General features: G+C 69.6%; 1 protein-coding gene across 3 annotated transcripts in view; it reads right to left on the bottom strand.

The window, feature by feature from the left end:
• Positions 1-23,565, bottom strand: part of PRDM16 (PR/SET domain 16) — a 291,415-nt gene that overhangs the window by 8,827 nt on the left and 259,023 nt on the right. For 2 of the 3 annotated variants that reach the window (XM_028511738.2, XM_036025208.1), the window contains 8 exons: positions 19,939-20,041; positions 14,702-14,915; positions 12,873-13,020; positions 12,342-12,495; positions 8,368-9,784; positions 6,061-6,148; positions 3,246-3,415; positions 2,552-2,629 (listed from right to left, as the gene is read on the bottom strand). In XM_028511738.2, the coding sequence (XP_028367539.2) occupies positions 2,552-2,629; positions 3,246-3,415; positions 6,061-6,148; positions 8,368-9,784; positions 12,342-12,495; positions 12,873-13,020; positions 14,702-14,915; positions 19,939-20,041 (2,372 nt within the window). The remainder of the gene's footprint in view (positions 1-2,551; positions 2,630-3,245; positions 3,416-6,060; positions 6,149-8,367; positions 9,785-12,341; positions 12,496-12,872; positions 13,021-14,701; positions 14,916-19,938; positions 20,042-23,565) is intronic. The other variant, XM_036025209.1, reaches the window with a different exon arrangement.

Raw genomic sequence — 23,565 nt, 5'->3', positions numbered from 1 at the left:
CGAACATAAGGCCGCCGCGCTCCGACCAGGGGCACCGGTGGGCGGCCACGGTGGTGGGCGGCTGGGGCCTGCCGGGGGCCCCGCTGCGGCCACCGGGGAAGCCGGCCACGGCGGGCGCTGCACGGGGCAGGGGAGGCTGACCGGCCCGGGGCAGCACCCTCCCTGGGACCGCTCCAGCGCAGGGAGAATGCTGCTGCTGACTGTGGACGCAAAGGAGAGGACAGACAGAGAGACTTGGACACCGGCCCTAAAAATCAAACGGACAGAGCAAGCAGGCAGGCACGGGCCTGGCGTGGGGGTGTGGCTTAAAGCAAATGGCAGCCTGGGCACCCTGGAGGGGCCGGAGCAAACATGGAGAGGTTTGAGTCCCAGGATGGGCAGCCCAGGTCCCGCCAGGAGCCCGCGGGCTAGCCCACGGAGGGTCGAGGCCCCGCCGGACGCCCCCCCACCCTGAAGGCCCCCTAGCATGGCCACCGGGACCATGGAGACAGTGACACCCTCAGCCCTCACTCAGCCGTCTCCCTCCAGCCTCCTCGCCGCGGGCCCTGCTCCCGTGAGCAGCGAGCTCCGTCTGCTGGCTGTCCGCGCCCCCCCCCCCCCCCTTGCTCCAGGCCCCTAGGAGCCGGCGGCCCTGGAGCCGGAGGTTCAACCCCCCCCCCCCCCCCGCCCCCAGCAAGCATGTCAGTCACACTGAAGTGTCTTTCCATCCCAGGGAGTGACAGGCTTGGGGACACTTTCTGAGTGATCTTAGGTGACCAGAGCGAACTCGATCACCGGGTGGTGACCGGGCAGCCCCTGGAGAAGCCTGCCTGCCCGGGGGGGGGGGGGGGGGGGGGCGTTGGCCAGCCTCCCCGGCGCCCACGCATTGGCAGGTGCTGGCCCGGGGGCGGGCGCCGCTCACACAAGCAGGCGGTGGGCGGGCGCTTTCATCGGCCTCCCGGGGGGCGGGGGGTTCCCCTCGTTGGTGGGTCTCTGCGAACAAAATGTGTGCATTTCCCTTTCCCAACTCAAATCCTTCCAGCGATCAAAGTCGGCGGGGCCCCCTGTGACGTCACGGGGGCGTCACCCCCGGAGGCCGCCTCACAGGGCCACCTGGGGCCAGGGGGGCCGGGTCTGCCGGGCGAGCTCTCAGAGCAATCAGCCTTACGTACGTAGCTGAGCCTTGCGCGTTGGGGAGAACAAAAGAAATCAATGATAATCACATTTTTCTATAAACACGGCGGACCCTGGGGGCTCTTCCGTGGGACTGTGTCCAGAAGCCGGCTCTCGTTACAGAGAGCACACACGGCGGGCGGGGGGCGGGCCGGAGCCGCTGGGGCGGGGTGCTCGCCTGTGTTGTTGGTCACTGTTGCGGGGGGTGGGCCGGGGGCCGGGGGCGCCGGGGTGTGGACGGGCCAGTGGCAAGGAGTGCGAGCTGTGGCGTATCTGGCCGGGACAGGCCACGGCCCTGTGAGGGTCAGGGACGCCCTTTACACCTCAGGTGGGCCTAGGGACCACCACACCTGCAGGGACCCCGTGTGGCCACCCTCCCCAAGGTGGGGGACAGACACGCGCAGAGTCTCGAGGGCCAGTGGGTGACCCCAAGCTCAGCATGACCACGCCTGGGGCTCATGTCCCCAACCAGCTGGAAACCACGCCAGACCCCTCGCCCCCCGTGGCTGCTCTTCCCCAGTCACCTCCCAGGACGACGCCTGGGCACCCAGACCAGCGTCTCCCCGGTGCACCTCCGGGCCATTGCCTGTGGCTGTCACCTAAAACGTCCATTGCCAGGCCCCTCCCTGGCAGGGTTTGTGAACACCAGGGGCCGCCCTCAGCCCTTCCCGTGCCCCGCAGAGACCCCAGGGACCACAGGAGCAGGGCCAGACGCGGGGCCAGACGCGAGAGCCACACCGGGTGGGAACCCCTGGCCAGTCATGGGCGTCTCTGAGCCTCGGGTTCCCAGTCTTTGAAACGGGGCTCGCGTCCCCTTGTTGCTCACGAGAAACGCGGTGGCTCTCCCACCCCCGATGGCCTGTGTGGCCGCCCCACCGCCCTGGCCCTGCGGGAGAGGCGGGGAGCAGACACGCGGCTGCCATCCGGACTGTCGAGGGGGCCCAGGGAACCCCTCCGTCACCCCAAGCCTGGGCTGGGACCTGCGTTTGCACAGAGCCCCTGTCCTCTGTCCGCCCTGCCTCAGGGGCCGCCCGGTCCCCCTCCTGGGGTTCGGTCCGCCACGGCCACCTTGGGGGAGCAGCCGAGGCCTCTCCAACAGGCCACCTTCGGGACCCTGGCTTCCGGCTGACCGTGCTCTGAGCTCCTGTCCCAGGGGACACCCCAGGCGGTGGGGAGGGTGCTCTAGGCATCACCCTCTGCGGGCAGGTGGGGGATTTCCGGAGGCCCGCTGGGCACCTCCTGCCTAATCTTTGTGGCATCCCAGGGCGCAAGATGGCGGTGGGGGCGGGGGAGGGGCTCAGGGAGTGACAGGGGTGACAGCAGCGTGCTGGCTCCCACCGGCTGCTCTTGCCGCAGCCAGGACCCTCGCCACCCATCCCCACGCCGGGCAGGCTCCTACCTGTACGGCTGCTCCCCGGTGTGCGTCCTCAGGTGTCTCGTGAGGTTTGCGGACCGGGGGAAGATCTTCCCGCAGTACCTGGGGGGGGGGGGGCGGGGGACGACTGTCAGGAGGAGTTGCGCTGGCACAGCCCCCACTCGCTGCCAGCGCTGCATCTAGTCCCCGAGGTCCTCCCCCCGGGGCAGGCGGCCGGCGGGCGACACAGCCCAGGCTTCAATGTCTCTGGCCGCCCCCTGGGCCTGGCTGAGTCTTGCAGATGGACTGTCCTCCTCCTTGGGACCCATCAGGCCGTGCCCCCCCTCCAGGATCATCTCCGCCCGGGAGCCCCGGGGTGCTGAGCCAGCTGGGACGGGCTCAGCCGGGCAGGGGCGGCGGGGGGCAGGCACAGCGGTCTCTTCCCAAAGCCAAGAGTTCGGCCCCCGCCCACCCGCCCAGCGCCGCAGTTCCGCGCTGACCGGCACGCCCCGGCCTCGGGCCTTCGGGCCTGGCTGGTCAGGCTGAGGCGGCATTTCCCGAGCTCACGTGAACGGAGCTCGTGGGGGGGTCCCACCCCTAACACGCGTGTTTTGCGTGGTCGTGGACCATTGATCGCCGTGGCGCTGGGTGCGGAGCCCCAGTTCTCCTGGCAGGCGGGTTCACCGGCTGCCCGAGTCCCCAGGGCCACCCCCCGCCCCCGGGGCTCGCCGCGTCTCACCTGCACGTGTACCGCTCCTTGCCCTTCCTGAGGATGGGGTCCGACAGCGTCGGGGGCGGGGACCGGAAGTTGAAGGGGTGGTGGGGGAGGGGCTGCAGGGCGCCGCCGGAGTCCGCCTTCAGGGCCGCGAAGCTCTCCAGCTTCTCCGTCATCGTCTCGATGGCTGACATCTGCCGGCACGGGGACAGGACAGGCAGGAGGCCCCCTGAGCCACCCCGTCCCTTGAAGAGCAAGGCCCCCTCCCCTACGGGCATTGGGGGGGGGTCTCCGTGGCAGCATGTCTGTGGGCCGTCACTGGGACAGACACCCGGGCCTCTCCTCGGCCCCTGGGCGGGCCCTTCCGCCACCTGCGGCCAGCCCTGCTCGTCCTCCCCGGGACCCCGGGACAGTCCAGGGCCCAGCCTGCGGGAGCTGGAACCGGCCTTCAGCGCCAGCCCCGCCCCTGGTGTCGGGGGCATAGTGGGGTGGGCTCCTGAGAGTCTACATCCACCCCCTCCTGTTGGGCCAGCAGCGCCCCGCTGGCCTGACCCCTGGCCGGCCGCCTCCCTGGCTAGTTTGGGTTAAAGACAAAGTTTTGTCTATTTGTTTTGTTTTGTTTTGAGTCTTGGAAAATCGAGACAGCTACCCACGTCTCAGGTTATAACCTGAGTCACTGCCTAAGGCACCGCCACCTAGTGGCAGCAGGTTGTAATTGCAGGCAAACGACCAGAATTCAACAGCCGGAGTCCAGACCTCACCAACTGAAGGGTGGAGGTGACAGTGCCAGTGTCACAGGGCACAGGGCACGGTGCGGTGGCCAAAGGGAGCTGCCACTCTGCTCCTTGGAGATGCCAAGGGCCTGCTCGGAAGGAGGGAGCGTGGCCTTGGTCATTCCCACGTAGGGGGCAGACTGTGTTAGGGTCAGACTGTGCCTGCCCCTGTGTCCTGGGGGCTTGGGGACAGGAGAGGGGGTGGGGCCACAGAGGCCTCAGCAGCACCTTCCCCGGGTGGGGGGGCTGCCCTGGGGGTGCCCACTGGGAGCCCGGCCCTACGGGAGCCCGGGGGGAGGGCCTGAACGGGAAGGGATTTTGTTATGGCCGGAGCCCCTCACGGTGTGAGGTGGGAACAGCCAACTGGTTACGATGCCACACCCGGGAAGGGGGAATGAAAGGACAATGGCACCTGCCTGTTACAGCCCAGGCCACCTGTGTCCCAGGCTGCCGGCTCTGCCCAGGTGGCTGGGCTTTGGGCTTTGCCACCCCTGTGGGGTGCCCTCCCGTGTCCCCTGCTGGACAGATGGGAGCTGGGCCCTCAGGGGCTGCCCCCCCCACTTCCAGGGACAATAATGCCCCTGGAAGACAGGCTGCTGCCCGCCCGCTGTGGGTCTTGGTGTCAGCCACAGTCTCGGAAGGCTCTGGAACTCTCCACGACCCAGCCTCCTCGGCACCTCCAGTGGCGGGGAGGGTCCACGGCCTGGCGGGACCTCCCCGCCCTGCACCCTGGGGGCAGCCCACCTGCACACCTGTCCGACCTCAGAAGCAGAAGGCCCTGCCTGGATCTAGCCGGGGTGGGGCGGGGTGGGGGTGGGGGGAGCTGACCCCACCCTCTGTGAGCCTCAGTCACCCGGCTCAGGCCACTCAGTTAGGTGACTTCCTGGGCATCTCCCGTCACTCCGCCACCCATCGCTGGCCGCAGGTGGGCAGCAGGGGGGCAGGCCCAGCGGGCGGGAGGGACAATGGCCCCTCTGGCAGGCGCCTCTTCCTCAGGCCGGGGTGGGCCCTGCGGGGGCCGCCCGGTCGGAGGTTCCCGGCCCAGCCCTCCCGCAAACACAAACACAGGATGTGCCTGGCCGGCTTGTCGGCCCTCTCCAGCCCGTCCTGGAGAAAATCGGGGGAAGTGGCGAACCGGCCCCTCGGCCGGCTGAACAATGGGGGCTCTAAGTTTAGCTGTGAGCCCAGGCGGGGCGCAGGTCTCACAGCCCGGGCCGCGTGTCTGAGGCGGGGGCTCCCACACAGAGAGCAACTCCCCGTCTGGGGTGCGGGTCCGGCCCCCACCACGGTTCAGTAGCCCGGACCTCGGGCCCGGGTGGCGGAGTGGGGGATGGGGGGCTGTGGCTCTGGGGGCCTGGGCCCCATGCGGTGGGACCGGGGGGCGTGCAGGCGGGGAGCTGGGAGACTCCCCCCGGCCCTGAGGCCTCCCTGTGCCCGCCCCTGCAGGCCTGGCGGGGGTGCGGGAGGGCAGATGTGGGTGTCCCCTGCCCAGACCCACACTCCAGTCTGGCGCATGGCCTCGCCACCCTCTCCGGCATGGAGGGACAGGGAGGTGCCAGGGAGGCCGCCCCTCCTGCCCCTACCTCCTGGGACCCTCTGCTTGTCTCCGGCCCTGCCTCCTCGGGCCTGCTCTGCCCCCCTGCACACGGGGGCTGCCCTTTCCCGGTCCGTCCGCCCAAGCACCCTCCAGACCTGTGTACCCCAGGAAGGCCTGCCCGTCTACACCCCCTTCTGCGGCTGCTGTCTTTCCTCCTACATTCACAGTTCTTGGATTCCCCTCCTCGGAGCTCTGCCCACCGCCCCGCTGAGGCTGAGGGTCATGCCCCTCCTACCACTGGAGTCATGGGCGGGTGGACCCTGTGGGCCAGGACCCTCAGCTGCTTCTGAGGGCCCCACAGTGCTGCCCGCTCGGAGGACCAGCCTCCTCCCTCACTCATCCTGGCCGGTGGCGCGTGGAGTCCGCAGGGGGAGCACCCTGGGGGTGTGACGGGCAGGTGGGGAAGGTGCGCCCCCCCGGGCATGCGGTTCCTGCCCCCCCGGAGCCCAGCCCCGCACGGGGGCCTCACCTGGGGGTGGAAGAGCAGGGGGGGCGGCCGCAGGAACTTCTCCTTCAGGACGCCCACGGGGTCCGGCACCTTCCGCTTCTCCACCCTGCTGGACAGCAACACAGAGGGTTACGTACCCCCCGGCGGCCCCGCCGGGCCCCCGCCTGGCCCCGATGGTCTCGAGGCCGGGGCCCGGTCACAGCAGGCCGGCGTCCACAGCCCCCAGATGATTGTCTCGCCTGACGGCCCGGGGACATCCTGCCCTGGCTGACCCACTGCCTCCTCAAGCCCCCAGCCCGCTGCCTGAGGCACCCTCGCCCCACGCCCTGCCCTCTCCATGCCCAGCTCCGGGTCCCTCCGGGTCTCCCTCTCGGCGTCCCCCCACCCACGCCAGCTGCGGGCGCCCGGCACCTGTGACACTACGTGCTAGAGCCCGGGACCCTGCCTGCGGCCCCCAGCGTGCCCGCCCAGCCCGGGGTGGGTCCCTGGCTTGTCGCTGTAGAACGTGCAGCGTGGGGAAGCAGCCACCGACACCCCGACGTGCCTGCCCCTCCAGCATGAGGCGCTCGGCCCCACCGGGGAAGCCACCGCAGCCACCTCATGAAGCCAGGCAGGGTCCCACCCAAAAACTCACGACCAAATGCCACTGACAACTTTGTTGGTCACGGGAGAAGTGGAGGTGGCCGGGGCGCGTCCAGAGATCCTCCCCCCCGCCCCCACCCGAAGTCCTCTCACCGCTCCCAGCCTCGCCTGCCCCAGCCTCCCCCCCACCGCGGGCCTGAGATGCAGCCTCAGGCTGGGAGAGGCGGTCCCCTCCCCCACGCAGATGCAGCCCCGCGCAGGCACGAGTTCCGGCTTAGCAGCTCCCGCTTTGCTCCTGCGGGGGCCTCGCCTGGGGCCACACTCCCATGGCTTTTGCGTGTGACTCCGCCCTCCCGGGGACCGTCTGGGACGCTGACCGCAGCAGGACAGGGACAGTCACAGGAGAGGGGCTGAGTGCCGGGAGACTGCCGGGCTGGCCCGGGAGCCCCAGGGGCAGGACCCCTCGGAGGTGACTCCGTGAGACCCCAGCCCGGTGCAGAGGGAGAAGCGGGGAGCAAGCCTCAGGATTGCTTTGGGGTGGCCGGGCTCCCGGACGAGTGAGGTCGCCCCGTGGGGGGCTGTGGAGACCGGCTCGGGGGGGGTTTGACCAAGGCCCCGGCGGGAGCGGGACCGGGGGTTGGACTCGGCCTGCCACGCAGACCCTGCAGGGCCGGGAGAGAGGGGACCCGAGGGGGAGGAGGACAGTGCGGTGTGTCCCCATCTCTCCTCCGGCCTCGTCGCTGATCTCTGTCCCGTGGTGGCTGGCCCACCAGGCCGGCACAGGGGGCCCCGAGTAGGCAAGATGGTGGACCGAGCGCGGCACCCGACCCCGCACCGGCACCTCTGCCTGACGGGCCTCCTCTCTCCCACGTGCCCCTCACAGCGGCGGCCTCACCGGCACGCCCGTCCCGGGCCCTGGCCAGCCCTCAGGGCCGCCGCGTGCTCACTTGCTCCCGGGCGTGCGTGCACACGTGTGGGTTCATGGGCCTCTGCACACAGGGCGAGGCCCGAGTGGGCCCACTGTCCGCACTGCAGGCTCCGTCCCCAGCCACCCACGGGCACAGCCCTCTCCTCAGGGCTCAGCTGGCCAGCTCCCCAGGACACACGCAGTGGGGGCCGGCCCCCTCCCGCCCAGCAAACCTGGCACAGGGGTGAAGCGGGCCCCTCCCGGGGCAGGCTACCTGAGTAAAGGGACACTGATTCCTGCAAACCCTCCCAAGCTTCCTCCTGCCTCCCCCACCTTCCTTCTCCCCTGGGCGGGGGGGGCCGGGGGGCTGCTGCTCTGCCTTCCCGGGGCCGCCAGGAACAGCCGGCTGTGGCCGTGACGAGCGGGGTGGGCGGCCGGCAGCAGAGGAGACAGAGCGCACCCAGGTTTTGTGGGAGGCAGGGCCGGCGCAGAGGTGACCGCTGGAGACAGAAGGGGGGCCGGCAGGGGGCTCGGGAGACGCTCAGCCAGCCCAGCGGGTAGCCCAGGGGCCGCCAGCGAAAGGGGACCACGCACGTGCAGGAGACCCAGCCCTCCCCAGCCCAGGAACGCCAGGTGCGGGCTCCGGCACCGACCCCCTGAGCCCCGGCGGCTCCGGCCCAGCCGAGGCAGAGGGATGGCCCTGGGAGGGGTTGGTGGCGGCAGGAGAGCCTGGCCCTGCAGGCTGCGCCCACCCTGCTGTCCGCCCGGCGGCGCCCCCCTGCCCCGCCCCCCTGCCCCCCCCCCCCCCCGGGAGAGCGGGAGGCGGGGCGCGTGGATACCTGTAGATGGGGTCCATGAAGAAGGGCGACGGCTTGGCGTAGTGCAGGGGCGGCTGCTGCGGCAGCTGCGCGGGGCAGGCCTTGGGCAGCCCCTCGCCGGCCCCCGGCCTGCGCTCCCCGTACACGTGGTTCTTGCGGGGCTCCCGCCCGCCGCCGCTGCCGCCCTGGCTGGCGCGGACGCGGCTGCCGATGCTGAGGTCCAGCGGCTGCTCCTCGCCCGGCACCAGGGCCGCCGCGGGCGCCGGCAGGAGGGGCTTGGCCTCTTTGGGTTTGGTGGTGAGGTCGAAGGGGGACTCGGCGCTGGGGCCGCCCCCCTTGAGGGCGTCCCGGGGCGACTTTGGCTCGGCCTTGACCAGCAGGCTGTGGGTGAGGGTGCGGTCCGCCAGCGGGTAGAGGGCGTGGGGGAAGTCGGGCAGGAACTGGAAGGGGAACACGGAGGGGTACGGCAGCGCGCCCAGCCGCTTCTCCGGCACGCCCATGAGGCCCGGCCCGAAGTACTTCTCCGCGATGGAGGCGATGGCCTTGATGGAGTCGCCCGCGGCGCCGGACGCGGCCAGCAGCTGCTCGTCGGGGGGCGGGAAGAAGGAGTGCTGGGCGTAGAAGACGGGCACCTCGCCCACGCTGTTGGGGGCCCCCGGGGGCGCCGCCCCGCCCCCGCCGTGCGGCTTGCCCTCGGCCGCCTTGCTCTTGGCCTTGGCCTTGTCCTGCTCGCTCTCCACGTCGCTGTCCAGGTCGGAGCCCGAGCCCGAGGTCGAGTCCAGGTCCGTCCCGGTCGTGGTGTTGACGTCCTCGAAGTCGCTGCCGTCCGACAGGTCGCTGCCCCGGGACGCCAGCTTCTCGGGGTACGCGTCCTCCAGCCGGCTCTCGAACTTGTCCTCCGGCCCCGGCGCGGCCGCCGCGCCCTGCCCGCCGCCGCCCACGGCCGAGACCAGGGGCAGGGCCGGGTTGCCCAGGGGGCTGGGGAGCTTGGCGTCCTGCGTGTGGTTCAGGGGGCTCTTGAGCAGCGGCGAGGGAGGTAGCAGCGGCGGCCGGGGGTACAGGGACGGCGGGAAGATGCCGGGGAAGCCGGGCGTGAGCGCGGGGAAGGCGGGCGGCCCCGCGGAGAAGGGCAGGCCGCCCGGGTGCGGCCGGGACGGGAAGTAGTCGCCGAAGCCCAGGCCGGCGTGGTTGAGGCCGGCGGGCGGCTTCGCCTTGTCCATCAGGGGCCCGGGGGCCAGGGGCAGGCCCGGGGAGAAGACGCCGCCCGGCGCGTAATGGTTCTTGCCCTCGCAGAAGCGCCGGTGCTTGTTGAGGGAGGAGGTAGTGCTGAACATCTGCCCGCAGTCCTTGCACTTGATCTGCGTGCGGCAGTCCGCGTGCATCCGCTTGTGGCGGCACAGGTTGGAGAACTGCGTGTAGGACTTGTGGCAGACCTCACCTAAAGCGCCAGCAGACAGCAGACAGGCACGCTATGAAATTACCGGGAAACGCCACCGGGAGGGGGGGGCGGGGGGCGGGCGAGGGGCCGGGGCGCTCTGACTCTGGGGATCGGAGCGGTCAGCGCGTGTGTGTGAGTGTGTATGTGCATGCGTGCACACACGTGTCCAGATGTGTGTGCAGTATCACGTGATGTGCGACACACGTGTGAATTTGTGTGGGCCCATTGCATGTCATGTGTGTGCTCACATGTATATGTGCACGCCTGCACACACATCCATGCACACACGTGTGTATGCATATACCACCCTGGGGCTGGCCTCTGGTCACCAGCACGGGCTGACAAGGACCAGGGGTGTCCTGTGGCCCCTGTGCAGCATGGACAGGATCCAACCCCCTTTGGTAAACGGGTGCCGCTGCTCACTCCCTGCTCCCTGAGTGTCTGTGCTGTGGGGGCCCAGGTCCTCCGAACCGCTCCCGTGGCCAAGGTCATGCAGCCACGTCGGCCACCGTGCTGGCTGGCCTGGACCCCCAGCCTCCCTTCCTGCCTGTGCCCGTGACGCCGCTCCGCAGTGCAAGGGGTAACCTGACCGCCCCACAGGTGGCCCGTGTCCCAAAGTTCTCAGTGTGCCCAGCTCCCCGTCCCCTCCTTCTGTCCCAGGCCCTGTGACCAACACCCAGGAGACAGGGGTCTCAGGCAGCCGGCCCGTGCGGGGGTTCTCAGCTGGGGAGTCTAGGCCCCGGGCATGTGGGTGCACTCCCCACACACCCATGCACACACACTCACCCCGCCCCCCCACATGCAGTCACCAACTCACGCACACACGTGCACACGCACACTCACATCTAGTCACACCCACACACCCACATGCACACACACGAGCAGTCACCTGCCCAAGCACATGCACACATGCACGCTCACACTCACACGCAGTCTCACACACACACACTCATGAGCAGTCACCTGCCCAAGCACATGCAAACACTCACACGCACACACAAGCTCACATGCTCACACGCAGGCACACACAAACACACCCATGCAAATGTACACACAGTCACGCACCCGACACACACACACGCACACTCACGCCCACAGTCACATGCATTTGCACTCACTCTAGATAATGTCCTTGTCTGAAAAGCGTCCACAAGGGGACGTCCCCCGGGAGCCCGGATTCTCCCTCCCTCCCTTGTACGCATGCACGCACACACTCGGCCCTTACGCGGAGACACCGCCCAGGCACCGAGGTGGGGGCTCGGGGCTGAGCTGCGGGGGCTGTGGGGGGGCTGGGTGGGGGTGCGCGCCCAGCGAGGCCACCCCTCACGAGCCTGTACACGGTTTTCCCGTTTCTCAGCTTGAAAACCCCCAACCCTGCAGGGTGTGCTCGCACGTACCCCTCCCAGTGGGACCTGCTTCCAGCTGCAAAGTCACGGCCCCGGCCTCACCGCTGCCCACCCAGTCGCTCCCTCCCGGGGCCCGGCAGAGGTCACCCGCGCCCACCGTGGGGCGGAGGGGGGCCCCTCGCCCCCTACTCGGGCGTCCTCTCGCCAGGGCCTGGGGGCAGGACATGATCTGCAGAGTCCACACCCGCGGGCCGGTCCACCGGCGAGCCCACTCTCCCTGTGTCCCCTCTGCCCGCCTGGGGAGCCAGGGCCCCCGGTGTGCTGGGGTCTGAGCCATCCTAGCAGGACAGCGAGAAGCCGGGGCTGGGGGCTGGGGGCTGGGGGCTGGAGGCAGGTCAGCATGCCCACCCCCCGCCACGCGCACACACTGAATGACCCCACAAGGGCAGGCAAGAACACCCTGACCCCGACTCCCCAGGCTCCCAGGGTCGCCCCTCCTGATACTGGTGCGATGGAGCCTGAGACGCGCCCGGCCACCCAGCCCGCGGGGCCAGAGCCTGCGGCCTTGAACTAGACCAGGGCTCTGCAGCAGGGCCTGGCGCTCCTGGCCCCTGAGGTCTCGGAGCTTCCGTTCCCTGGTTGGTCCCTAGAAGCAGTGCGGGCCCTGCTCCCAGGGTTTCGTGAGGGCGCCGGGAGATGATGCGTGCGGGACGGACGGGGACCCGGCACAGTGTGGGTGTGAGTGGTGACCCAGCATGCTGGGCCCTGTACCCACATGGCTTCCCCGAGGGACTCAGTGAGTGTCACCGGCATTGCCGTGCCTCCTGGGGCTCAGGTGGGGCTGGGGCGTGAGCACAGGGAGAGGACAGGGCGGGGAGGGCGGCTGCTGGCTCCTGCCTTGGGACCCAGGACAATTGCCCAGGCCCTCTGATCCCCTCCCCCACCCCCACCTTCAGCCACTGCAGGGCTGAGCGGCAGGGAGGAACCCCAGAGGGCAGAGAAAGAGTGACGAGTCACCAAACGAGAAGGTGAGATGCAGCAAAGCCGCGGAGAGGCGGCCTCGGCAGCGTGTCCGGGCCTGGGCTTTGCCGGCAGAGGCGTCCCCAGCTGCCTCCAGCGCCCTCGGAACCACAACGGGGGTCCTCGCGCCCCCCGCCTGGCCCTGCCCGCCCCGCGGGGCCCTTGGGGGGGCGGCGGCGGGGACGACTCACATATGAAGGGCTTGACCGTGCTGTGGATGTGCTTGTGCTGCTTGAGGCCGGAGGACGTGGCGAAGGTCTTCCCGCAGTCCGGGCAGGCATGCGCCCGCGCGCCCACGTGCTGGGAGCGGATGTGCCGCTGCAGGTTGCTGGGGTCCGTGAACACCTGAGGGCATGGAGGCCAGCCGTGGGCGCCCCGCCCGCCCCGTCCCCACGGCCGCTGGACGGGGCTCCCTCGCCCCTCGGCCCCCGCCCCGGGCCCGGGCCTGGCCAGGGTGGGTCTCCGCGGTGGCTGTGGGCCCCTGGGCGACCTGGGGGAGCTGGCGAGGCTTCCCCCGATGCCGGGTCATGGACGACAACTGGCCAGAGGGTTCCGTGGCCGTGACGTGGTGTATGGAGGGACTCGGAGGTGGACACGGGGGAGGCCCGGGCCGCCCCGCTCGGCCCCGTCCCCTCCCAGCCCTGGGGCCGGCCGGCCTAGAGACTCGCCCTCCCGGGGTGATGGGGGCGGGGGCGGGGTGTGGGGCGCCCACGGGCCGGTACCTTCACGCAGTTTTCACATTCGAAGCGCTTGCCGCTGTCGTGGGACATCTGGTGGCGGATGAGGTTGGACTTCCAGTTGAAGGCCTTGGGGCACTGGTCACACTTGTACTCACGCTCCTCCGTGTGCACCACCATGTGCTGCTCCAGGCTGCGCGGGGAGGGCACGCACGGGTCGGAGCCAGGCCTGGCGGGCGTCTGTCCGCCCCTGCCCCCCCACCTCTGCACCGACCCCCGGGAGGGAGGGGCGGACGTGGCCCTCATCCAAAACCACCGTCCGGGGGTCCCCGGCCCACACTTCCTGGCCTCTCTTCTGGACGGTTTTAACCTTGAAGCTAACCTTGGGCAGAGGAAGAAGGGGTTCAGAGACTTCCAACACCAGAGTGAGCCCGAGTGTGGGAGCGGGGCCACCCCTGAGCGGCCTCGGGGTGCTCGCCGGCCCAGCCGGGTGGCGCCGGCCCGCCATGCCCACACAGGGAAGCGGCCGGGGGTGCAGGCGCGGGTCTCCGACGGGACGGGGCAGGGCAGGGAGGGGTGGGGGCGGGCAGCGCGCGGCTGCTGGGCAGGGCTGGGCCCCGGATGCATGAGCGACTCTAACCAACCCCCTGGGGGACCCCCGCTTCTCCTCCTGGCCCAGGTAACCCCCGTTAATCTTCATGAGCAGAGCGGTGAGACATCACGGCCCGTTAATTACGGGGCCCAGCCATCCGTTCAGGCCCGAAGCGCCCGGTTCCCGAGCGCCCGGCAGACTGAGTGTCTTTCCCGTCGTTAATTGTGATTTATGTGTTTATGTAAAGAAAACAGGGACCCCCTGGGCAGTGCTGGCCGCCCAGGGCCTTGGGCAGGGGCTGCCCGAACGCCGGCTCTCTGTCATCTGGTCGTCCGCTCGGGGTGCACCGCTCCCTGTCCCCCGGGGAGGCTGTGATGGGTGGGGCATCGGCCCCCCCCGCAGGCCCGCAGCCGGTTGGGGACCCGGAGGGCCTGCACACCTGCCCCGGGGCGGGGGGTGCTCTGGAGGGCGGGGGAGGGGCCGTGGTGGAGCAGGCTGCCTCGTCCCCTGCAGCAGGGCCTGCATGGCACCTGCTTTCCCTCCTTGGACCCTGGGAGGCCCGGCTCTCCCGGGGGTCCTCCGGGCCTGACGCCCGCCTGGCCGAGGGCAGCGGAGGGCCAGCTTGGGCCCACTCCCGGAGACGGGGTCCGGCATCACACAGCTGGCCCAGCATGCCGCGCCCTCTTCTGCTAGGTCTCCTGGGACGGGCGGGTGCTGCCCTTGGGGAGCTGGCGCTGGTACCCGTGATGGGGGAGTGGGGGGCTTCTTCCCACTACTGCCCACTGTCTGGGGAGCGGACTGTGTGTCTGGACGGTCAGACCTCCTCACCAAGCCCTGGGCAGCGGGGTGTGACTGGCCCCCCGACTCGGGTCTTGGACCTCCCCCCAGCAGCAGCCCTGGGGCCTGACCCCAGTGGGCCAGCCTCGCTGCTCACTGCCTCCACACCCGTGTGCAGGCCGAGGAGCGGCAGGGCCCCCGGCGTCTCAGCTGGACAACAGGTGGGCCTCCCAGGGCTGGGGGCTCTGACCAGGGCCCGGCCTTCGGGTCAGAGCGGGCTTGTGGGCCTGCTGGGTCTCAGTGTCCCATGAGCATGCGCCCCCGGAGGGCACCCTCCTCTCCACCTGCCCCTCGAGGCCTTGGCCTGTTGGAGACGGGGCTGAACCTCTGCCCTTGTCTCGGCTCCGGCTCCGCTCCGAGGGCCCCCGCCCCCAGGGTGGCTGGCTGGCTCTGGTGAGGGACAGCTCTGGGGAGGGTGGGTGGGGGCGGCGGGGGCGTGCCACACCTGTACTTGTCCGGGAAGGTCCGCTCGCAGTCCTTGCACTCCAGGGCCCGCCCGTCGCCGCCCCCGCCGCCCAGGCCCTGGGGCTTGAGCTCCTCGGCCAGGCCCGCGTACAGGGCCGCCCCCACCGGGCCGCACGCATACTTCTTGTGCCGCCGCAGGTCCAGCTTGGACGGGAAGAGCTCGTCGCACACGTCACAGCGGAACGTGGGCTCCTCTGCAAGAGAGAGCGTTCGGGAGGTGGGGGGGGCCGGCACTGGCCCCCAGGGCCCACGGGGGGGGGGGGGGGGGGGGGCCCGGGGAGCCTGCCTGCCCCACGCTGGCCGCCCCCACGCCTGCTTCCCTCCCGCCCCGCTCCTGGGCCCAGGAGCGGCTGCCCCCTGGGGGACGTGGAGGCCCCGGGGACCCAGGGCCCACAGGGACAGAAGCGCTGAGCAGCCCCGGCCGCTCCCCCCCCCCCCCCCCCCCCCCGCCCCGGCCCCCGGCAGGCCTCCGTGGGCTGGAGGAGGCCGCGCTCGCTGGGGAAGGGAGCCGGGCCAAGTGCTTTGTTTATGAATTAGGAGAAGAAAGATGACAGAGCTCTAATGCATGTCATAAATTATCGTCGTCAAGGTCAAACAAATTAAAAGGGGGGCGGCTATTATGAAGTTTACGAGGCGGCATCCTGACCGGCCTGCCAAGCCAAACAATCGGCCCGGAGCTGTCAGTTTCCTGGGGGGACGACCTCCGGCCCATTCCAGCCCCCCGCCCCCCCGGCTCAGCGGCCGCCTGACCGCAGCCAACCCCGAGAGCGAGAGCGCGGCGTCCCCTCCCGTGGCCCCCCCCCGCCGAGGAGCGCCCCACGCTCCCACCCAGGGCTGCAGGGGGAGCACGGCGCCGAGGATGCCGGCACGAGTGGGCTGCCTGTGTCTGCCGGCGAGCCGGCGTGTGGGTGCGTGGGTGCTTCTCGTGCAGGGGCGTGCGGCTGTGTGCGTGCAGCTGTGCACACGCTGCGTGTGCAGGGCCCCGTGCCGTGAGACATGCGTGTGTGTGTGTGTGACGGTTCCCACAGATCGGCACCCACAGCTGTGCGACGTGTCAACATTTCTGTGTACCCACACTGGCGTTTGCCTTGGCATGCATCATGCACGCATCTGGCATGTATGAGCATGCATGTGTGCTTTGGTATGTGGCTACATGTGTGAAAATTTGTGTTTTCATATCTTCACGCCACGTGTATGAGTGTGCTTGGGCATTTGGGCACGTGTGTGTTTCTGTCACACACAAGTGCTGTGTTGCATGTGCCACACGCACACACTTGTGTGCAATGTGTCAGGTGTGCGTGTGTTTGCCTGTGCACGTGTATGAATGAGCACACGTTTGCATGCAAATAGGCGCTTGTGATACATCGGTGTGAATGTGTATGTGTGTTTGTGCGAGTGTTCTCATGTTGTGTGTGCCTTTGCATGCACACGTGAGTGTGTATGCTGGTGTGCCCACATGTGCCCACATACATGTGTGCGCATGCACACAGACCCCTGGGCCTGGCACCGGGCGGAGCCTGGATGCCCTGGGCTGAGCGCAGCCCGCGGGGCCTGGCCCTCAGGGTGCAGATGTCAGGGGGGCCGGGGCGGGGTGGGCAGCCGAGGGGGGCTACCTCCTGCCCCTTCGGGCACCAGAGAGACGACCACAGACACTCCCGAGTGCCCAGGAAGGCTGAGCCGCCGTCCAGCCAGGGCGGTGGGGGTGGGGGCGGGCAGGGAGAGGGTGGGCCCCCTCCTCCTGACCAGATGCTTCCACGAGCCCACGGGTACAGGCCCCGGTGGGCACTCCCTCCGGCGGGCCCTGAAGCCTCCCGCGCGGACGCCCGTAGCGGAGAGGCCGGCCGAACCCTCAGACACGCAGGCACCACCTGGCCTCACGCGGCCTCGGCCCCCGCCTTTGGAACAGGCCGATGTCGCTGGGGGGAGCCCCAGGGCTGCCAGGATGAGTGTGCCTGGGGCAGGCCAGGCACTCCCCAGGAGGCCATGTGACAGGCAGGCGTGTGAGTCGGGGACCGGCTGTCACCCCTTGCACCCTTCCTTGTCTTCAGAGCTCTCGGACCCCTGCATGTCTGAGCCCCGCTTCAGAACAGAGCGGGCGCACGCCCGGACCCCACAGAACTGTGCCGTGGGCTCTCTCGGGCGTGCTGGGCCTTGGTGGGCGCGCGCCGGCGTCACGATCCAGTCGGAAACGCCGGCTTGGGTTTCCTCGTTCTGCACCCTGCTCAGAGCAATCGGAGAAGTTGCAATTTGAAAACAAAGAGGAACTGCCAGCCCCATGCATCCATGACGCCGGCCAACTGGTTTTCCTACGTTTGATCTGGAATCTGGACTTAAAATGAAACCGCAGCCTGGTTCTCCGTCTGACGGCATCGGGGGCCTGGGGGGAGGCACTCGCGAGTGGCGATGACGTCCACCCTCCCTCGCCGCCTCCCACTCCGCTGCGGTCCACGTCTGCCCAGTCAAAGGACAGGACTGGGGACCGGACACGTCCAAGCCTCGCCCATCCACGCCGGGGTGTGGACAGGAGTCCCAGCCACCTTCCACGCAGGTAAGGCCGGCGCCGGATGAACAGCTGAGCTGAGCGGGACGGGGCGGGGGGGCGCACGGAGCCCTGGCGGTTGTCGGTTGTCGCTTTTCCTGTTTCACTGAAGCCGGGTCGGGTGCGGGTGTGTCGCGTTACATTGTATCGAATCCGACTGCACCGTGTTGTTACACTGTAGCGCGCTGTGTTACACTGCGTTACATTGTATCGGATCACGTTGTCTACGGCGGTCTCCTGGCTTCCGCACACTGCGCTGCGTCCTCATACCCTTCTCGTGGAGAGCGGGGGGAGTTACTGATTCTGAGCCTTTCTCAAAACCAAAGCACATTTGAATGGAAATGATTTTCTTTGCTTTTTCCCAAGAGCTCCTGAAAAAGGTCTCCTGAAAGAGAAACCTCTCCCCTCCCCACGGGAAGAGTAAACACAAAACAGAATGTCCGGAGTCGGTGGGCACAAAGGCGCCCCCTCTGCTCTGACTCGCGGGGAGGACGGTGGGACCCACATCTCCGCGGAGCTGCCGCCCGGACACAGCGGTCCAGGCCCAGACCGGCCACACGGCGACCCGCCCGCAGCGCCGTGGCCAGCCGGGGCCGCCGTTTCTTCCACGTGACCTGAGCGGCGTCCCGGCAAAGCCCCCCGCCCCCCACAGGAGCACATGATCGTGACTCAACACGGCAGTGTCCTCCTGGAAACCGGGTGGGGGGGCCTCGGGGGCTGCGGCTGGGGCAGACGCTCCGCCTTCCGCGCGAGCCCGCACGGCGGCTCGTGGGCCAGACCCGCGCTTTGCTCGCCTCTCTGAAGGGCCGTCAGCCACTTTCGATGGAGGAGCAGGAACGTAACAGAAAAGTGGGGCAGTGCCCGACGGGCTCGGAGAACCGGGGGGGACACAGTTACGAGGCATCTGCACGCTGATCTGCCAGCCCCACGGCTCGGGGGGCGCAGAGCCCACCCCAAATTCCCGCCGTGATAGGGGGCCGCCGCAGTGAGCTGGGCCTGGGGTGAAAGATTTTTATGACGATTATCTTAGTGAGGAACACCGTTGCGTTTCCTTTCTGTGCCCAACTGGGGGGGGGGGGCGGGGTGCTGCTGGGGGGCCCAGGAGCGATCCCGAGAGCCGAGAGTCTGGAAAGGCAAATATTTGATGCCGGACGATCATGGGCGGCAGGCAATTGGCCAGCAAAAGATTGATAAATTATTAGGAGAATGTAGACTCGGGTTACCTAAGATCAGGGGCCGCAGGGGGAGCGGGGACCGAGGTTTCTGAGACCTTCCGGAAGACAGAAACCCCGCCGCACAGACGAGGCCCGTCCTCGAGCACGCCGCCCCAGCTGAGCCTTGTCTCAACAGCCTTCCGAGGCCCGGGCGCCCCCGGGGGTGCACAGGTCTCCCCGCAGCGGCTTCAGGGAAAATGCGACCATCCCCCGGCTACCCCGGCCCCGGCCGTTCACTTCTCTCTGCTCCACGGCCTAATGGAAACCAAACCTCAAAGGACAGCCCGGGCGGGCTCCGGCTCGCCAAACTGTCCTCTGGGCCGGCTGCCTTGGGACGGCTCAGGGCCACGGGCCACGGGGCGTCAGGGAGGCCGGGCTCCTGGCAGCCGGTCTCGCTCTTGGTCAAACGGGAAGACGGAGGCGGACAGCTCGGAGCCTGCTCCCCGACGCTTCCCAGGGACCCCAGCGCCCGGCCCACGCCACCCCTGTGCTGCGACGCTGGAGCGGTCCCTCAGGGAGACGCTGTCGGGGCAGGACCCACTGAGCTGCGGTGTGTTCCAGGGGAGGGCAGTGCGGACGGAGAGGAACCCCTTTCCTCCGGCTCGAGACATCGGGGGCTCCAAAGATGGCCGGGGAGGGGGGGAGCCTGCTTTGCTGTTCCCTTCGGGGTCTCAGGGGAAGAGAAGCGGCCTTCTGCACACCAGGTGTTAGTGGCCAGTCCCCGGGCGCCCCTCCGTCCGGCTTTCCCTCCGTGGCTGAACCCGGCTCCGGAACCCCCAGGCTTGTGGGCGCACGCTGCCCGGCCACGTGGGGGAAGGATATGAGCCCGTGTCCCGGGCCCCCTAGCCCATCTGTGACTGGACTTTCCGTGGCTCCCTTGGAGCCACATTTCGGTGGGGGGGGGGGGGGCCGTGTGCTACCGGCCAGGCCCCGCAGGACGCGGCACTGGACAGGGACGCTCAGACTGCCGCGCCGCCAGAGTCCCGGCAAGGGACGGAGCTGTGTCCGACCGAGGACCGGCCAGAGCTTTGAGTCCCCCCTCTCCGCAAACGCACCGACCCCCGGCCTCCCTCCCGACGGCCCCCCTGCAGCTGCAGGCGGGCTCTGGCTCCCAAGTCACCGCTGTCCTCCCCTGAATGAGACCGCGATTTCTCCCGGGGCGCCCGGATTTCTCCGGGAGGCGGGTGCTTCCCAGCCACAAAACCGGGGACAGCCAACGACGCTGCCGCTGTCCGTAACAACAACAACGGCAGTTTTGAGAACGCCTGCCACTGCAGAGGGGCGCGTGCCACAGGACTCCCGTGCCCCACGGGCTGAAGTCCTCTCTGGGACGCAGGGCAGGGCTCGCAGGGCACGGCTGGCAGGCCCCGGGGAAGCAGAGAGCAGGGGCCGCTCGCCTGGGTGGCTGCTGGGGGTGCCCGGCCCGGTCATGCGTGGAGTGAGGGGACCCCAGGGGGGGCTTACCGTCCAGGCTGGGGGGCACGGCCCCCAGGGAGCAGGCGCCCTCCTTCACGTGCACCAGCAGCTCTTCTCCGGGCCCGATGTCCTTGATGACTTTGTAGTAGATCTGGGGCGGAGAGACCAGAGCGGGGGTGGGTGAGCGTCGTCCCGCCCCGCACACCTGCCGGCGCCCGCCGGGCTGCCCACCACACCGGGGAGGCTGCCGGCCCCCTGGTCGCTCCGGAGAGCTTCCCCTCGAGGGCTTTGCGGGGTGTGCTCAGGAGAACCGCAGTCCCCTTCACATGTGTTTCATCCAGTTTGGGGGGGGGCGTACAGGGGGTGGAACATTAAACCGATGAGGGGCAGCCACGAAGTCCCGAAGCAGGGAGTGCCCTGCCCGTCGGCAGTGGGGCCCGGGGTGACGCCTCCGGCCGGCGTACACGTGAGCGAGGGAGACGCCCTCCGCCCTTGGGGGGGCCCTGGGTCAGGAGTGGGTGTGGGTGTTAATGGAAGTGGCCGTGACCTCAGACAGAGGCCCCAGGGGCTGGGGCCCGGAGAGCCTCTCCTGAGTGTGTGGACCCCCACTGAAAGTGGGGCGGGGGGGGCGTGGTGCCTGCCGAGAACGTGATGCCCTGCGTCCACTGGGGATGTGAGACGGGGGACGTCCCTGAGTGCGGGGCTCAGGGCGGATGCTGCAGCTCGGAGGCCAGTGTGGAGCGCCCAGCCTCAGTCGGTGCTCTGGGCAGCCCGTAGATGGTCAGTGCGTCCCCTGGGACAGGACCGTTGGCACCGGAGGTGGCGGCCGGGAGCCGGGAACTGGAGCACCGCAGAAGGGCGGCGTGGCCAGGCCCACGTGGGGCGGGGCCCAGGAGACAGCCCCCAGGTCTGGGCGGCGCTGGGGGGGAGGACCATGCCTTCCGGGCCTCACCTGGGAGCCCCCGCCCTCTGCCAAGCCCAGGGAACGCGCGAGCTCCGGCCAGGGGGCTCCCATTGCTCGTGGGAGCAGACCTGGCACCGGGAGCCCTGCCTCCCAAGTCCGGGACCATCAGACGGAGGGGCGTCTTGTAGGCCGCCCACCCACCCACTGCCTGCCACCCGGCATGGGGGCGTTGGGCCCCGGGTCAGATAACGGCAACCGAGGAACTTCCGGAAGCCCGCAGGCCCAGCGGCAGGCAGGGCAGACGGGCAGGGCAGAGCGAGACCCACCTGCCCTGGGAGACGGGGTGGGGAGCACAGGTGTCAGACCGGGCCTCCCAGCAGCAGCTGGACAGGGGTCAGGCGCCCCAGAGACTGAGCGGGCACATGGCCTGCCCCCCTCCCCCGGCCCCCTCCCCCACAGCTGTCCTGGGAAGCATCTGGAAGGCTGAGCTTCCTGAGAGCGTGTGGGGTCCCCTCCCCCTCACCCCCCGGGGCACGTGCAGGTGCGGACTCCCTCACAAACCGGCCGTCCTCACTCCACAAGGACACCGGGATATCACAAAGGGACGCCTTTCACCACACTGCGTCCCCACACCCCCTGTGTGTTGTGCCGGGGCCACCGGGGCCGCGGAACGGCCGGCAGCAGACCCTCGGAGCCAGCGCACACCTCCCTGGGGTCGAGATCCCGCCGCCCCTGCGCATTAGTCGTTTTATCAGGCGCTGCCTCTCGGCCACCGGGAGAACAAGGGCCGGGTGGGTGTTAGCGTGCCGTGGAGACTCCGGACCGCGTTACCCTCTGCAGTCAAACCAGCTGTTGCTAACATGCTGCCGGCTTTGTATCGTTGTATCCCCAAAACTACAGTGGCCGCGTCATTGTTTCTGGAACAGGCAGGCTTGAGCCACTGGTTTTCGGATCCGGCCGACAGAGCGCCCGGGGCTCCCAGCCAGTGTCCCCGAGGGCCGGGGGGGTCGGTGAGTCCGGGGTCGGTGGTTGATAAGCAGGGACGTCGCGCACTTTCGCTCCGACAGCCGGCAAGTGCACGTTCAACGCGCCCCTCGCCACCGCGGACCGCGCCTCGGCGTCCCTGCGCGCAGGCTGGGGAGGCCCCTGCGCAGAGAGGGAGGGCCGGGGCCAGAGCTGCGACTCGCGCAGGTCCCCGTTAGAGGGCAATGTGGACCCGCCCCCCGAGTCCCTCCGCGCCGTTGCCCTCCGCGCCGCAGGGCCGCGGACCGAGAGGTGGGCCATGCGCTCTGACCTCATCCTGGCTCCGCGCGCGCGCGCGCCCCGGGGGCGGCGGCGCCCTCCACGGCCGGGCTGCTGGGGCCCTGCTCCGGCCCCAGGGTGTGGGGCTGGGCACCGCCGCCTCCCTCCTCCGTCAACCCACTTCACTGCCCCCGGAGCCCACCAGCCTCCCAGGACCACCTCCGCTCCACCCCCTCTGGGAGCGCCTCCGGGTCTGCGGTGGCTCCTAGGGCAGCGGGGCTTCCTCCGACTCCCTCCGAGGGCCGCCCCCACCCGCACTCCGAGGCCGCCGGGGTCCCGCCCCCCAACACCCTTCCTAGCTGGGACCCTTCCACACCCGCACCCCCAATCCGAGGGCCACCGGACTCCCTCTGATGCCCTCCGAGGCTGCCTGGCCGCCCCGGGGACCGACCCCGCCCTGGAGCCACAGAGGGCCGGTACAGGACGCTGGGCCTCCGGGAGCAGTTTGCTCGCGGCGGTCGACCCCTCCCCCCGCCCGGGAACCCTTAGGACTGCGCGCCGTGTGCGCGCCTGGCCGGGCGCGAGCGCAGGGCCGGAGGGCGGCGGAGCGGTAGCCTTGACCTCCGGGACTTTGAGCTGCAGACGGAATTCGTCTCTATTAGCGTTAATCGCCGGGCCCAGGCGGGGCTGGGGTGGGGGTCGCTGCCCGACCGCCTGCACCTGGGGGAGGGGCGAATCAGCGCAAACTTTTCCAAACGCCGCGGCCGGTCGGTCTTCGCCAGCCGGCGGCGTGGCGGTCTGCACAGAAGCTGCTGGCGTTTTTACGACCGGTCCCCAGTGGCACAAAAGCCTTATCAGCCAGACGCGCGGACAAAGCGCGGTTCCTGCTCCGCTGGGTCGGCGACTCCACGGGACAAAGGCCGGGTTTAGGTGGGACCGGCTTGGCCGCTCCCGGCTGGAGCGGGGGCCAGCTGCGCCATCCCTGCGCTGGGTGGCCCTGCCCTGCGGGACCTGTCCCACATCATTGCAGCGCCTTAACATTCTGGGAGTCGGCCCATCACCGCCTTCCTGTCATTGTCCGTCCCTGGGCCCCATCACACCCCGCGACCCGGGGCCACGGCCGCCGCAGGCAGGGCCAGGCGGAGCTCGGGAGTTTTCCCAGGAGGGGAGGGGGGGTCCGTCTCTCCAGGGGAAAGACCCTGCTCTCCGAAGCCGTTTCCCGCGGGCTCAGCGGCAGGAAGGAAACCCCGTGTTTTCTCAAGGGGCAGATCCCAGGGCCCGTGCCTTTTTCTGAGCTGCCCGGGCTGCTTGCCCTGTTCGGGCTCCCCCACTCAGGACGGGCCCCGGCACCCAAGCGAGGCTGAGACGCAGTCTCTCCCCGGGTTCAGACCCGCCGCCGCAGCCGCTGAGTTTCCCAGCCCCTGAAACGGTCGGCTCGGAGCGGCCTTGCAAACGCCGCGGAGTCCTTGCTGCAGGGGCCCCGGCCTCTTTGTCAGGACAAGGGTTTTACTGGACCGGGGCAAACGGCG

Source organism: Phyllostomus discolor, chromosome 5 (genome assembly GCF_004126475.2).
Source record: "Phyllostomus discolor isolate MPI-MPIP mPhyDis1 chromosome 5, mPhyDis1.pri.v3, whole genome shotgun sequence".
Lineage (NCBI taxonomy): Eukaryota > Metazoa > Chordata > Mammalia > Chiroptera > Phyllostomidae > Phyllostomus > Phyllostomus discolor.
The sequence above is the reverse complement of the archived record's forward strand: the minus strand, read 5'-3'. Positions and strand labels throughout refer to the sequence as shown.